At 47.5% G+C, this 15,336-nt stretch overlaps 1 protein-coding gene across 3 annotated transcripts in view; it reads right to left on the minus strand.

Annotated features, from left to right (window-relative positions):
* Positions 1 to 5,586: 5,586 nt before the first annotated feature.
* MAPRE3 (microtubule associated protein RP/EB family member 3) overlaps positions 5,587 to 15,336 on the minus strand; it is a 52,087-nt gene continuing 42,337 nt past the window's right edge. For 2 of the 3 annotated variants that reach the window (XM_048516136.1, XM_048516119.1), the window contains exons 2-7: positions 14,566 to 14,693; positions 14,164 to 14,309; positions 12,948 to 13,149; positions 10,374 to 10,525; positions 6,861 to 7,013; positions 5,587 to 6,712 (exon numbers count right to left, since the gene is read on the minus strand). In XM_048516136.1, the coding sequence (XP_048372093.1) occupies positions 6,641 to 6,712; positions 6,861 to 7,013; positions 10,374 to 10,525; positions 12,948 to 13,149; positions 14,164 to 14,309; positions 14,566 to 14,686 (846 nt within the window). In that variant the 5' untranslated portion in view covers positions 14,687 to 14,693 and the 3' untranslated portion in view covers positions 5,587 to 6,640. The remainder of the gene's footprint in view (positions 6,713 to 6,860; positions 7,014 to 10,373; positions 10,526 to 12,947; positions 13,150 to 14,163; positions 14,310 to 14,565; positions 14,694 to 15,336) is intronic. The other variant, XM_048516127.1, reaches the window with a different exon arrangement.

The raw sequence follows: 15,336 nt of genomic DNA on the forward strand, positions 1-15,336 counted from the left end.
TACAAACAATAGTCCCCCTAATAATTTATCCAAGTAACTGGTTATCCAAGTAAGTTTGTAAACCATTTTGTATAGTGCAGCCCTGTTGCCTGTGCAGAAAGGCCCTCTTGAATAATTTAGTTTTACAGTTTATGGAAAGCCAGGAGAGTGAGACCCTTCCTGACCACCTCCCACAAGTCATTTCATAAGGTGGGGGTCACAACACAGAATGTATATGTGCAGTTTTTGATTTTGCCTATTTGCAAGGTGACATGTGCAGAAGGAGCCCTTTGGAGATAAGCAAAGCTGTCATGGTGAAAAAGAAGGGGAGAGGCAGTTCTGCAGATTAGCAGGAGCAAAGCCATGAAGGGCTGTGTAGATGTAGCCCATACCTTAAGTTGATCCCAGTACAAATTGACACACTGACCTTGATAGCTTAGCCTGATCTCAACACAGCTTAGAATCTAAGCAGGGTTGAGCCTGACAAGTATTTGAGTGGGAGACCTCCAAGGAATACCAGGGTCATGATGCAAAGACAGACAATGGCAAGCCACCTCAGCCTTGAAAACACCAGGGGAGTTACCATAAATCAGATGGGACTGGATGTCAAAACAAATAACAAGCCAAATTGGCAGCCAATGCAGAATGTGCAGTGTGCAGAATGAAGGCAAGAAGAGTTTTTATACACCACTTTTCTTTACCTTTAGTGGCTTATACTTGCCTTCCCCTCCCAAAACACACCTTGTGAGGTAGGTGGGACTGAGTGAGTTCAGAGAGAACTGTGACTACTCCAAGTCACCCATCAGGCTTCATGTAGCAGAGTGGGGAATCAAACCTGGTTCTCCAGATTAGAGTCCACTACTCTTAACCACTAACAACTGAGTAACATGTGTGCTCCAACTAGCTCCTGACATTAGCCGAACTGTGACATTCTGCACCAGTTGGAGTTTGCAAGTTGATTTTGAGGGGAGACCAGTGTACAGTGCATTACAGTACTCTCACCTTGCTGTTTCTATGGCATGGATCCAGGTGGCTAGATCAGCCATATCAAGATAAGGTGCCATTTGATGTGCTAGGCTGAGCAGGAAAAAAGCCACATTAACTTGCTTCTCCAATGGTAAAGTTTGATCCAGTATTTATCTAACTCAGCAAAAATCAGTTGAATGCCATCTAAAGTAAAGAAAGCAGTGTCCTTCAAGGCCTTTGCCTTCCCAATCAGCAATACCACTTTCTTCTCAGGGTTTAGTTTCAGTTTTGTTCACTTTTAGCCAGTTAACCACAGCAGCCAGGCAGCTATCCAGGACCAGGATATTTGGATAAGGATATATGGAGCGGAGTATCAGCATATTGACAACAACTAACCCCTAAACTGCAAATGGTTTTATTTAAGGGCTTTGCATAGCGATCAAAAAGCACGGGGGATAGAATGGTGTCCTGCGGGATCCTATAACGTAGGCCCATCTTAGCATTATAGGCCCCCAGGCAAAGCAGTATGTGAGATATGAACACATACATGCATGTGTGGTTGCAGAGGAGACTGTGATACAAAATCAGGTGAATGCCAACATCCACCTGTTATGAAAATTAACATTAATATTGTTCATTATCTTTAATTAAAACACACACTAAATATGCACTTTCCAATAACAAATATAGATTAGTACAGTATTTATTTCTCTATTGTCAGCAAGCCAGAGCATACATAGATTAGCATGGGGCCCCTATGCTCATGAGGACCTCAGGCAACTACCCAGCCTGCGCATACATCAAGATAGCCCTGCCCATAAGACAGGTTCCCACACTAGCGACAACTGCTTTCCAATAGCAGTCCTTTGAGTCCAATCTATGAGAAATGATTTGAATCAGTTCAAGGCACGTAGACTGGTACCTGCTTCTGACTCCAAGCATCTCAACAAGGCATGATCTGCTTTATCAAAGGCTGCGGATAAATCCAATAAGAGCAAAAGAGAGGCATGGCCTTGGTCTAGACTCAGACATAGGTCATCAGCTAAAGCTAGCTGTGCTGTCTGTCCCATAGCCTGGCCTGGAGCCAGACTTAAGGTCTACAGCAGATTAGTTACCCAAGAAGACTTGGGAGTTGATTTGCTTCCGCTTTCTCAGTCCCTTTGCCCACAAAGGGTAGAGATCAGGCAATATTGTTTTTTTGTACCAGGATTAATTTTTACTCATGTAAATTGAAATGATTTTACCATAGAAGTCTCAATTAGGTCACCAAGATTTCATTAGTAGGCCCACTGGGTTATAGCTGAGTTTGTGTATATGCCCCAGTCTAGCTGGAAGATAAGGAGTAATTTCAGCAACTCCCTTGGAGAGGGTAGAGGATGCAAATGGTTAGTTTCTATCCTTGCATCTAATTCAAATTTGGTAAAAAAATTGTGAAGGTTAACAATAGGACGTGTCTACATTAATCCAAAATGATGGGCAGTGGCTCAGCGGTGGAATATCTGCTTGGCATGACAGTCAATCACCAGCATCTCCAGTTAGAAGATCTGTCTGGAGGTGACATGAAAGACCCCTCCCTAGGACTGTGGAGAGTCACTGCCAATCAGTGTAGACAGTATCAACTTTGAGGGACTAAGAGTCTGATTCAGTTTCATGTGTTCATGTATGGCACAATTAAAGCTATTAATATATGCGCTATGAAACTAAAAAAGGGTAGATAGAAACCCGAGTTAAAAGACAAACATGAAAATGGGATATTTTTACGCCTAATAGCTAAAACTGTAGACCTGAGTTTTATTTTATTTTCTAACAGAGTTCAGCCAATTCAGGCAAGGAGCAAGTAAAACCCTACCAAAGCAAAAGGAATTTGGCTGTGAATGTCGCATTGCCCTGAATCAGCCTTTGAATGTATACATTACATTGTTCTCCTCCCCTCCATTTTATCCTCACAACAGCCTTGTGAAGTAGGTTAGGCTGACAGTACCTGACCAGCCCGAGGTCTCCCCAGCAAGCATCCCTGTGAAGGTGGAGATTTAAACCTGGGTTTCCCAGACCCAGGTCCAACACTTTAACCATTACACCATGCTGGGACAGACTGTGCATCAGAGGCGTAACTCCAAGGGGGCGGGGATTGCGCAATGCACCAGGCGCACGTCCCTGTGGGGGCATGGCGGGGCATTCCGGGTTGGGGGACGCACCAGTGCACCGGGCACTTTCCCCCCTTGCTATGCCTCTGCTGCAGGGAGGAATTGGCAGCTGTGCAAGCTGGGGAAAAAAAGAGTTCATGAACCACCAGTTAGGATAAGCCTGTAATCTGTTTCTTAGCAAGGAAATAAATTAATTATTTCCAACAGAAAGGTCTCATTGCTGCTCCCCTTTCACCAGGTAAATGCCTTGCTGGCAGCTGGACTCTTATCTTTCAGCCAGCCACAGTGGAAAAGAACTTTGATCTCTAGACCACACTTAATAATTGAGACATAACAGCTGGTCTCAGATGGCTTAACTAGTCATTCCAAAGAAATTCTGAAGACTAGAGAATGAGGAGTTCAAAGGATGCTGTTGTTTGATGAGGACAGGTCAGCAGGCGACAAAAGTCCAGCAAGTTTCTGCAAATCTCTGTAGATGAGAGTTTCAGCTGCTAAATACTAGCTATCTTGATCCTCCTTGATCTGAGATTGCAAATGCCTTAGCAGACCAGGTGCTTGGGAGCAGCAGCAGCAGAAGGCCATTGCTTTCACATCCTGCATGTGAGCTCCCAAAGGCATCTGGTGGGCCACTGCGAGTAGCAGAATGCTGGACTAGATGGACTCTGTTCTGATCCAGCAGGCTCTTTCTTATGTTCTAGTACCACAGGGCTGAGAAACTGCTCTTCCAACTAGTTTCTCTTGGCCTGATTTGGACATGTGTGATTTTGTCATCTTCCTGCAGGGAAACAGCATCAGTTTCTTTAAAAGCATCATCATAGAGACCATCTATTGCTCAAGCAAAACCTACCCTTGGACAATGCCTCCAGACTGAACAGCATACAAAACCGAGAACTGACATGGCCACCTTCTTAGCTACCGAAATCTCTTGCATGTGAGCATTAGCTACAAAGCCAGAAATTAATGTTAACTGGTAAGGAAAATTAGGTGTAAGAAGGTTATACAAGAGACGGGGTGTAATTAGATCAAAGCTGCTCGTTCTCGATGTAGTGATTTCTAAACCATCTCCTCTGCCTCTCCAGTTATCATGTCACATATTCTTTGGGTGGCTCCAAATGGATTCAGCTATTTTTAAGCCTCAACTGTCTCTAGAAACTAAAATGACTGAACTGAGGCCTTGTACTTTGATCACATAATGAGATGACAAGAGTCACTGGAAAAGGCAGTAATGCTAGGAAAGGTCGAAGGCAGCAGGAAAAAAGGAAAACTCAACAAGAGACAGATTAACTCTAAAGGAAAACCCACAACAGCCAGATTATCACAGATGTCCTCCACTCACACACACCCCTTCAATGGATCAATGATCAATGAACTTGAGTACCAGTGCCAGTAGACAGGGGAATGATATCACTGAATGTTCAAGAACAAGGTAGGAAATGATGAATATGGTGAAGCAGTGTCTGCTTACCAAACACTTTATTTCCTGTGTACTTTTCAGTTGGTGATACAATACCCACATATAGCTTCAGATCTTACTTTCAAATCCTTCTGCCACAATTAGCTAACCAGGCCAACTCCACACTGTTGCAGCCACCTGTAACTTCCTAGCCACTAGGGAACAGTAAAATCAGTATCTGAATGGAAGAGAATGATTCAGGCTGCGCCTACACCCAGTGTCCACACTGTGTTCCATCAAAGGGACTGGCACCATGGATGTGAAAATGGTGGGTGCAAAAGGGTAGATCCTGGGCCATGCTGACATCAAGAGTCCTCTGACCACAGAACAGGGGGAGGAGAGAGGGGGATGAGGAGGGGCCTCTTGGGGTTACACTGGGACCTGAGCAGAAATGCCAGCTTTCCTGCACCTGCAGGGTGTAAAAGCAGCAGAGCTTTTTATATTAGAGCCTGGAACACAGGCAGGGGAAATTGCTTTAAAGCTAGATACGACAGGACAGTGCCCTGACCTGGATGGCCCACCTAGCCTGACCTCATCAGATCTCAGAAGCTAAGCAGAGTCAACCCTGGTTAGTATTTAGATGAGAGACAACCAAGGAAGTTCGTGTCAGGCAGTGGTAAACCCTTTCTGAATGTCTCTTGCCTTGAAAATCCTATGCAATCATCTTGAGTTGGCTATGATCTCATGGCACTGTCCACCACCACAGGGCAGAACAGCCTGCTTTTACTTTGGCATTTGACTTTTGAGCAGCAAGGATGCCATGTGCATACACAAACCTTTTCATCTGTGATGAGAACTCTTTGTTTAACCCCTACAGTCACAGAATATCTCTCCCCTCTGCAAAAAAACCCCTGAAGCTGGAGGGCAAGGGATTGGTAGCTTGGAGACAAGCGCCTGCTAGTGTTCTCAAGGGTTCTGCAAGCACTTTTACAGCCCTGGTGGCCCTGAATTGTGCCCTGGCCTTCTGGGCCCTGGGGCCACAGACCCATCTATCCACAAGAGTGCGAAAGTTGGGGCTTCACAGTACAAACACACTGGGACAGGTTTTTTAAACCACACAAGTTTATTTTAAATAAAACGCAACACAGATGCAGGCTTTGCACACCGGTGTCTGTGATTGGACAGGCAATGCAAACAGGAAACGGGGTCAAGGCAGAGTCTGTGTGCCAATCGTCAGAACAGCATGAACTAAACCTCTGTGGGGCCAGAACCAGGGGTGGGGGAGGAGGCCCGGGCTCCTCCTAATTAGCGAATCCCGAGTGCAACCAGACAGAACTCAAGAAGGTCTTTATGGAGAAAGATCATTCTTGGTGGGCTTCCACTCCACTCTGTTCCCAACCTGCAAGGCTGCCGTGTCCCTTCCCCCGGGCTCCACCATGAAGCCCCGAATAGAATGAGGTCTCCTTTCCCTCCCCTCAAGCCCATTTGATATGTCAGACAGAGCAGCTGGAAAAGCCACATTCTCAGCAGCATTATTAAAATCCACCCCACCCCCCAATAAATAAATATCCCAAGTCAAACCCTTCCCCACCTACCCAGGCCCACCCACTGAGCAAGCTTCCAGTTCTGGGCTTGGCCTCCTCCAGGCTCGGACACCCCCACCCATCCAAGCCAGGAGGGGGTGCCGGAACTCGGCTCGGCATGAACACAAACAGGCAAGGTGCTAGCGAAATCCAGTACGGAAAAATATACAAAGAATTTGTCTCTCAATATAATACAAGGGGGCTGGGAGCGCTCACACCCAAGACAACTGGAAAAGAAAAATCAATAAATAAGGAAGATGGGGGTGGGATGGGATAGGGTGAGGAGGGGAAGGAACCCAGGGCACTGTGCCGGGCATCCTGCCCCACCGCAGGCCTATTTATAGCGCTGGCCTCCTCCCTCTACCGGTGCCTATTTGCCATGTAGTCATGGGGCTTCCTGTGGGATCTGCGAAACATACAGAAACCACCGCGGCCTCTCGTGTCGGTAAGAAACCTGTTATAATGTGTGGACTGTGCAGGACGAGGCTGTACAACGCAAAAACCTTAAATGTCCATGGTCAGTGAGGAGCGTGGGGCGGTCTGTCATGGCGGACAACGAGCGAGCGAGCGTGGAACTAGTATTCATCCTGGTCCTCTGGCTGCTGCTGCTCGTCCACCTCATCGTCCTCTGGGGGGGCAAAGCCTTCCTGCAAGGGTGGTGGGAGAAGCTCAGAGTCACGGGCAGTGGCTGCCGTGCCGTACCCAAAGGACAAGGGGCAAACAGGCCGAATAGCCCAAGGGCCACCTCTCTCCCCCATCGGTGGCTAAAGATGCCCTCTCCCTTCCCGCACTGACCTCTGTGGCATACAGGATGCCGATGATGCCTGATACGATGGGACTGTTTTCACTCTCGTGCTCCTGGCAGATCAGCTCGATGTCCCGCAGTTTACTGAAGTAGAAGTCACGTTCCTTCTCCAGACCGTCCACCGTCAGCTTCAGGTCCATCAACTGGCCCAGAAGAGAGAACCAGGAAAAAAAAAACAGCGAATGGGTTAGCAAGTGCTAATGCTGTATGCTCCTCCTCCTCTGGCATTTCAATCAGGCCACTTCTAATTAGTTCGACTTTGCACTGTTAACCCACTGTTTGGGTGGAGACTAGCCTACATTTTTTTCTTTTAACAAATAATTATTCACAAAGTCTTTCCGGTTCTAGGCCTCTTCCCGGCATGGCTGCAGAGGGAGCTGCTTTTCACACTATCTGCAGCATCTTACCGTGTTTCCCCGAAAATAAGACAGGGTCTTATATTAATTTTTGCTCCAAAAGATGCACTAGAGCTTATTTTCAGGAGATGTCTTATTTTCTGCACCCCCCACGTGACCAGATCAGCTGCACTGGGGAATCTGTAACTGGGGTTTATTTTTGGAGCAGGGCTTATATTTTAAGCATCCTCCAAAAATCCCAAAAAATCATGCTAGGGCTTATTTTCGGGGTAGGTCATGTCAATCCGTATTGGAGAAAGAACAGCTGCTATGTGCTGGATGACAAACAACAGGTTCGCATCTTTACCTGCTGAACGGGCCTCAGCTGACATAGTGAGCACATTTCCTCTGCTGTGGGTGGATAGGTGCATGTGTTGGGTTGCAGGCATTTCTTTTTACAACCCTGGAGATGTTTCAGCTGTCCCCAGAGAGCTCCATTGAAAGTCACTGAACTAACCAGTATGCAGGGAGAGCCTCTAAGCAGCTCACTTTTTCCAGCCTTCCACAAGGAAAAGAGATGCTGCTGCAGATACTCAGAAAGGAATAAATCGAGGTGACCATTTGTGAGGCAAGGGGCAGCGTGGTGTAGTGGTTAATTCTAATCAGCGGTGGATCAGTTTGATTCCCCACTCCTCCACATGAAGCCTGCTGGGTGACCTTGGGCCAGTCACGGTTTTCTCAGAGCTCTCTCAGTCCATGCAGAGGCAGGCAATAGCAAACCACCTCTGAACATCTTCCACCTCGAAAACCTATAGGACTGCCATAAATCAGCTGTGTCTTGACAGCACTTTCCACCACTACAGTTTGTGAAACCAAGTGGCTGGAAAGCTGACAGGCAACCCCCCAGACACCTCCCCGCCCGCCCCGTCCCCAAAGTCTTTTTAAAAACTTCAGCCCGGAGCTAGAAAGCGAGCTTGAGAAAGTATCTGAATGCTCACTTGTTGGGACCAGCTTGGCTCTAGAAAGAAGCTCTTTGTCTGCGATTAACGGGGGGCCCTGTCCGGGAAAGATAACCTTTCACATCACTGACGCAAAGGGTGCCTAAGTGGGAAGGCTCCTTACATTCCCAAAGAAGCACTGTCTGTTTGTTTGAAAGGGGTGGGGAGAGAGAAAACTTGACTTGAAAGCCCTACTCCAAGAGCACATGAACTTAGAGCAGTTCTTCCTGATCATCCCCCACAGCCAATGGGCGAGGACTGAATGATTCTCAGAACATCCCTGATATACTAAGGAAAAAGTCTCAGTTCATCCAAAAAAGGTTCATCCAACACACTGCATTGCAAAAGACAGGAAAAAGACTGTGGGAAATCAGAATGCTTCTTTATCCCTCATCTCCATAAGAAGTTTTCCCCCACAAGCCAAAACGTTTCAGCCCTTTTTCATAGAGAAGGTGCTCCACCCTCTTGGTCCTTTCAGTTGCCATGTTCAGCTCCAGGATATCCACTGGAACAGGATGATCAGAACAGTGGACAAGATTCCCAGATGTATGTAATGCAGGGGTGTCCAATTCTGGTGCTTCACATGTTCATGTATTACAATTCCCATCAGCCCCTGCTGGCATGGCCAATTGGCTATACCAGCAGAGGCTGATGGGAATTATAGTCCATGAACACCTGAGGCACCAGAGTTAGACACCCGTGAATTGTAATGGCTTTTTGATATTTGCTTAGAACATGAAAATAATTTCCTAACAATCCTTGACACATTTACATTTTTGATACAGTGAAACCTCGGTTTTCATTGCCTTCGGTTTTCATCAGTTTTGGTTTTCATTGATTTTTTCAGTGAAAAATCTGTCTCAGTTTTCATCGATTTGCCTCGGTTTTCATCGATTTGCAGTAAGGTGCAGGGGTGTGTGGAGAAAAATCACCCGGACAAAGCTGTTGCAGGCCGTGTCTGCAACTTGTTTAATGACAATGTCTTGCCCCATTTCAGACAAATTTTCAAGAGGTGTCAGAAACAGACCTCTTCGGACAGCTTTCTGGTGAGACATTGGTCCACTGGCCCTGAAGCTGGTCCTAGTGCTATTGTTTGTTACTGTTTTCAGCATTAAACACTATGTTTATTCACCAAAAATGTGTTTTTGGTATGTTTTTTGGAGTGCCTAGAACAGATTAATTGGATTTACATTGATTCCTATGGAAAAGTTTGCCTCGGTTTTCATCGGTTTTGGTTTTCAGCGATTCTTTTCGGACGGATTACCAACAAAAACCAAGGTTCCACTGTATTGGTAGAGGATTGTCCTAACCTTAACTGAACTCAAAGAACCTGGTCAGTCTATCCACAAACTGGTCTTTTCCTGGCTCCTAGTCATTAATGACTGTTAAACAGTTCCAGTCTCAATAAAGATCCTTGGGTTGACCGTCCTGTAGACCTCCATCCTGTCCCGTAACGTATAAGCAACTACATGCATTATACCACATGTTCATTCATACACACACACCCTGCAGGGAACTGGAGTCCATCACAGCTCTGCGCAGCACGTTTTCATAGGCGACATGCATGCGGCCGTCCCACCCATTGACACTGAAAATGCGTATGCCTATTCCACAAAGTGAAGCAGCCCAAGGACAAGAGAGTACAAGCTAGTTAGCAGCTACTAGTACACCTATAAGAAATTCAACAGATGAGCAGCCAAGCAAGTGGTTTGAAGCTATGGCAAGAGAGCCTGTTTCAAGCCTTCTTGGACGGGTCATGCCAAAGACTCAGTGGGGATCCACTGCATGCCAGGCAATAGAACCTCTCGAGGATGGGAGCCAAGCTAACCCAGCTGCTACTGAAATGTTAGCCCAACCACTACCTTGGCTATACCAGCAGAGGCTGATGGGAATTATACTGGCAAATTATACTTTTGAGTACTGGCAAATGATTACAGTACTGCACTAGAGTACTGTTACTCTAGTGCAGTAACACTAGAGGTAGTAGGCAGAGATCTTTTGCCTTCCTCCTGACATCCAACTGAGCACCCCCCTCCCCACATAGCTCAGTCTGAGGAAGAAGGGGGGTCTCCCTGCAATGCACCAGGCTGCTCTAAGGGAACAACCCCCTCCCTTCTACATCCTTTTCACATTCCCCCGAGAAACCAACAGCACCGTCCCCACCCTGCACCTGCTGGTTTAACTCCAGGATCTGGGCATCAGCTTCGCTGCCTCCGTTCCGGGTCAAAGGAGTGTTTTTCCGTACAATATTGCTGGGAGCGATGTTCATCCTGGCGGGATTCTGCAAGTTCTTGGGGCCTGTTGGGGAGGTTCTCTGCGGGACTTTATGAAGAAGCCAGAGAGAGAAAGAGAAGTTACTATGAGTCCCCCTGATCGGCTAGCTCCAACCATAATAGGCTAGACCCTTCCAGACTGGAGCACGTTGGGGTTTTGGGGGGGGGGGGCGGGGGAGAGGAATGTACATGTGTGCACATGTGAACAGTCAGAGCCCCTGGACTGGTTGCAGGAAAGTGATGATTCCTTGGGTAGCACAGAAGTGGAAGATCAGCCAAACTCCTGCCTCTTTTTGCTTCCACATCACTAGCAAGGAAGTCACACAGACAGGTGCTTTTTCTCTGTGGGGCCCCTTCCTACACCATGGGGATTCAAGAATGATCCTTGACAGTAAAAGGAAGTCCTATCCACGTTGCCTAAATAAACCCCACCCCACTGGAGCAAAAGCCTATCCTTTTTGCACAGATGAACCACCACCAGAATCACCAAAACAGGCAGCATAAAGCTACATGCAGGGAAAAGGTGTCGCATCCCCCACTATTCCCTCAGCCAGCCCCAAAGCTGCCCCAAAGGCTGCTGTCACCCTCACACAGACAAGCAAGCAGGCCCAGCTGGGCAGAGCCATGCAGGACTTCGAGGCTGCTTTCATTTGTGATTCCCTGGCCTTCCACCTCCCCATTCGCAAGCAGACCTTCTCCTCTACACAGAAGGCAGATGCAAGCACCTGTAGTCGTCATGGGATGACTGCAAGTCACTCCAATGAACCACTCAGCATTGGGTGACTCACCACAAGACAGATGGTTTTTCTTCATAGGGCAGCTACTTCAGTGAGGTCAATGTCAGTTGTCTGAACCCTCCCTCTTGAGCCCTGTTCAGCCCAAAAGCTCTACTTCCTTTGGCTTTATCCCACCCCATCTCACATAGGTAAGCTGGGAATACATTTCTGTAAGAGACCAAGAGGCATGGCCACCACCATAATGAGAAGCAGGAAATGGTCCAGTGGGGGCAGAGATCAACTCCAGAGCCATTCTGGACACTGTGAAGAACACGCTGTGTGTGTGTGTGTGTGGGGGGGGGGGTTATTAAAGTCAGAGGGACTGGGAGACACAGCCACACAAAGAATGGTGGGCCTGGATGTGGAGAGGCTCCCAGGGGAGCCTTCGGTGAATTGCCCCTCCCAGCATAAAGGAAGGGTAGGAAGTTTACCAGTAATCAACATCCAAGACTAGCCAGTGCTAAACCTCTGAAGAGGAGCTTTGCAGCTCTACAGTTCACAGGTCTTGGAACTGGGACTCCCAAGATCAAGCAATTGACTGACTTTGCATAAACTGCATTCTTGACCTCACCCTCTACCTCAACTACCCAACTGCGACCACGCAACTCCTCACAGGTGGTGGGAAGAGAACAGGGAAGATGGGAAAGCACTTTTACAAATGTTAAGAAGCAGCCAAAGGCCCATTGCACATGGAGCCTTTTCCACAAGGCTCTTAGCTGTGCAGTCAAGCCATAGCTGGGTCTCCTCAGATTTATCCATTTACACACAAGAAGGCCCCCCACTGCCTGCTGTGCAGCTTGCCTGCCCCCATTTCCAGGTGGCTCCCAGCAGTCACAAGACTGCTGGCTTCATTAAAGCCCTTTAAATGGCTGTTAAATCGATATTGATGTGTTTTTGAAACAGAAGCAGTAGATCCAGCTTTCTTCTGAGGGAGGAGGCAGATTGCTGTGGCCTCCCCCCTCTCTTTGTCCCCTCTGACAGTTCTCTGTTTCTTTCTCACAGAGCAGGGAGCAAGGAGGGGGGAGAGGAGACCGGAAGGAGCAGAAACCTCAAAGTGAAGAAAAACATTGGCAGTTCTCCGCTCTCACTAACTGCAGGGCTTTGGGGATCTTTGGCACCATAAGTATAAGCACATCTATACAGAAATCTCTGCAGCGAAGGGAACCTTTCCTTGCTGCACAGGGGAGCTGCAGTGTATAATCAGCCAAAGAAGCTCCGAGCAGGCAAGCCACTCATCCATTCAGGCAGAACCTGTGCAGGGTCTGATTGGTGGGTCCCAGTTCCAAATTTCTTCACGGAAAGAGCAGGCGGTGGGGCTGAGCAAGAGATTCCAAAGAGAGGCAGATCTGACTACTGTCCAGGGGATCACTGGAGCCGTCATACAATGCAATCAGCCTCCACCCACTCAAGCGCAGCAGCATGCAAGGATGTGTATTCCCCTCGGGAACGGGTAGGCAGCAACCTGCCTGGGTGAGTTTGAGGCTCTTGCATTTCTGGCCACCAGAGAATGTCTCAGCACCCTTCCAAAGTCCACATGCCACACAGCAGGTTGCCACTTCCAAAGCCAATAGAGCTGGATTCTCTGTTCCCTGCCCACCCTGTGGGCCCCCCAGGAACTGCCAAGCTGGATGCCAGGGAGCTGATGTCATGCTAGAGGCGGGATCCTGGGGTGCCAGCCCTCTCCTAAAACATTACCTGCAGTGCCAATGGGTTTCTTGGATTTGTTGAAGTTCTGATCACCTGGGTTTGGAGGGGGGGCCACCTCTTGGCCTTGCCTCGCCAGCAATGGATTGTACTCCTTCCCGTCATAGTTGGCATCAAAGAATTTCTTAAACCACTGAATGAACTCAAAGTTGTCTTGGAACTTCCCCTTCACCAACTTCTCTACAGGGATAATCTGCAAATACACAAGTCCATAATTGGAAGGGAATGGAGACAGTTATCAAACTTCTTTGTGCAGCCCCTGCCCCCTCTTAGGTCTTTCAACCCCATCCCTCTACTGTTGGGGGGGAGGGGGGCATATCTGAGTAAATGAGATGCATTCTTGAAACTATGTAATCGCCAGATATAACCAATCAATGCCTCTTTGATATATGTAACCAGCCTGCTATATGTCACCGCTGTGCATTCCTTCCTTGACCTATGCTTTATGGCTCTGTATACTTTGCAGTACACTAGGCTTCCCCTGTATTGCCTGTCCCGTGAGAAAAGAGTGACAACTGTTATCTTGTTTTGGGCAGAAGACCAGGTGGCTCCTTTTCTATCCGTTGCTGACCTTGGGGCTGTCTCGGTTCCAGAGGCTGCCTCTGGGAAGTTGGGATGGGGGATTTGTTGGGAAATATATGGGACTGTAAGATGCCAATTTTGTTGGAACCGGCTTTGCCAAGTATGGTGCTTCAATACCTCATCAAGAAACACTGCTGATTAATACTTCAGAGTCCGTTTATTGGCTTAAGGACCTAACAATTCACTCTCCATTCAAAAAACAGAAATGTTCAGTGGGCAGGAATGCAGCCAAGCTTTAGGAATAGGAATGGCCTTCATGGGGAACTAGAATTGCTGACACAATAGTTTGAGAAATGTTACTGTGAAAAACAGAAAATAATGCTATACTAAAAAACAAGGAATTAGATGTCACAGTCATTACTAGCTGCCCTACCCTGGATGGCCCAAGCTAGCCTAAGCAGGATGGGCCCTGGATGGGAGACCACCAAGGAGTACCAGGGCCACTATGCGAAAGGCAGCCATGGCACACCACCTCCCTTAGCCTCTTGCTTTGAAAACCCAGTCATAAGTTGTCTGCGACTTGATGGCACAACACACACAGGTATTATTATTCAACATTTATATTGCTTTCCAGTGTTCACCTTGAATCATGAAGGTGGCAATTTAAATAAAGAAATAAACCCACCTTGTCCACGCCCATCTTTTTGAAGGCCGCCTGCAACACTTTGAAGTTGTGGATATACTCATGCTCCAACTTGGCCTGAAATTTCACCTTCCTCAAATGGATGCAGCCTGGGAACAGCATGTCCATGAACTGGCAATAAGCAGCACCTGCAAGGTGAAAATACAGAGACAGAAAGACAGACAGACATGCAAAAAGCTGGCTTTCACACACATCTGTTGTTCCTCATTTCCTGACCAGGAGGTTGCGTTATTTTAAAGCCCTTACTCTCCCTCTGGCTCAGCATCTGTCACTTAATTCCTAGCAACATTGCTCAGAGCCAAGTGGATTTCTGCTGGCCACCAAGCTGCTACCAGGGCAGCCACGTTACCCCAGCCCCAACTCCCTTCTGACCCCTCACAGTACCTGAGCAGAGCTGTTCGATCTTGGTGTAATTGAGTTGCAGGGAGTCGTTGACCCATGCTAGCATGTCATGGCGACTCAGGTTCTCGCTAGTCACAGATGTGGAATACACATTGACGGCCATGCCCCAACTGCACAGGAAAGAGAATGATGAGCATTGATCAGAAAGCAAAAAGTTAAGGTTCAGCCCCTGCCCAGGAGGCAGGAACAGCCGTTCATTCCATCTGCAGGGCGAAAAGCCATGAAGTCGCCTTATACAATGATAGGACAGTGGCCAACTAGTTCCTACTCCACTTCTATCTACATTAGCTCACCTAGCCGTTGAGACAATCCCAAGGCCTTTCTCCTTGAGTCCCTAGCCCTGTTCACAAGTTATAGTGAATGCACATACAAATCATGCAGAGCGTACACTGATTTTCCTTTATACTTGTGCTTAGTAATTGTCACATTACATTCAATGTATGTACAGCTGAATGTGCACTTGAAACCAGACGTTTATCTAGGTACTTGTCCCTAGTTTCAATTGCAAAGTGAATGCAAGCAGGCTTTTCCTTACACATCAGGAACACACATAAATGCAAGTTGCAGGTGCATTCACAGCTACAAGAAAGGGGGCCTTCTCTGTAGTGTGCACCAATTACTGAACTCCCTCTCAAAGGACATCCACCCAGAACCCGCTTTGCTTCCTTTTCAGTGCTGTGCAAAGATGGGCTTGTTCTTTTGGGGCTGATTATGCTGCAAGTAGGTTTTTGTTGGGGATGTCCTTAATTTCTC

The sequence above is a fragment of the Sphaerodactylus townsendi genome, linkage group LG01 (assembly GCF_021028975.2).
Source record: "Sphaerodactylus townsendi isolate TG3544 linkage group LG01, MPM_Stown_v2.3, whole genome shotgun sequence".
Lineage (NCBI taxonomy): Eukaryota > Metazoa > Chordata > Lepidosauria > Squamata > Sphaerodactylidae > Sphaerodactylus > Sphaerodactylus townsendi.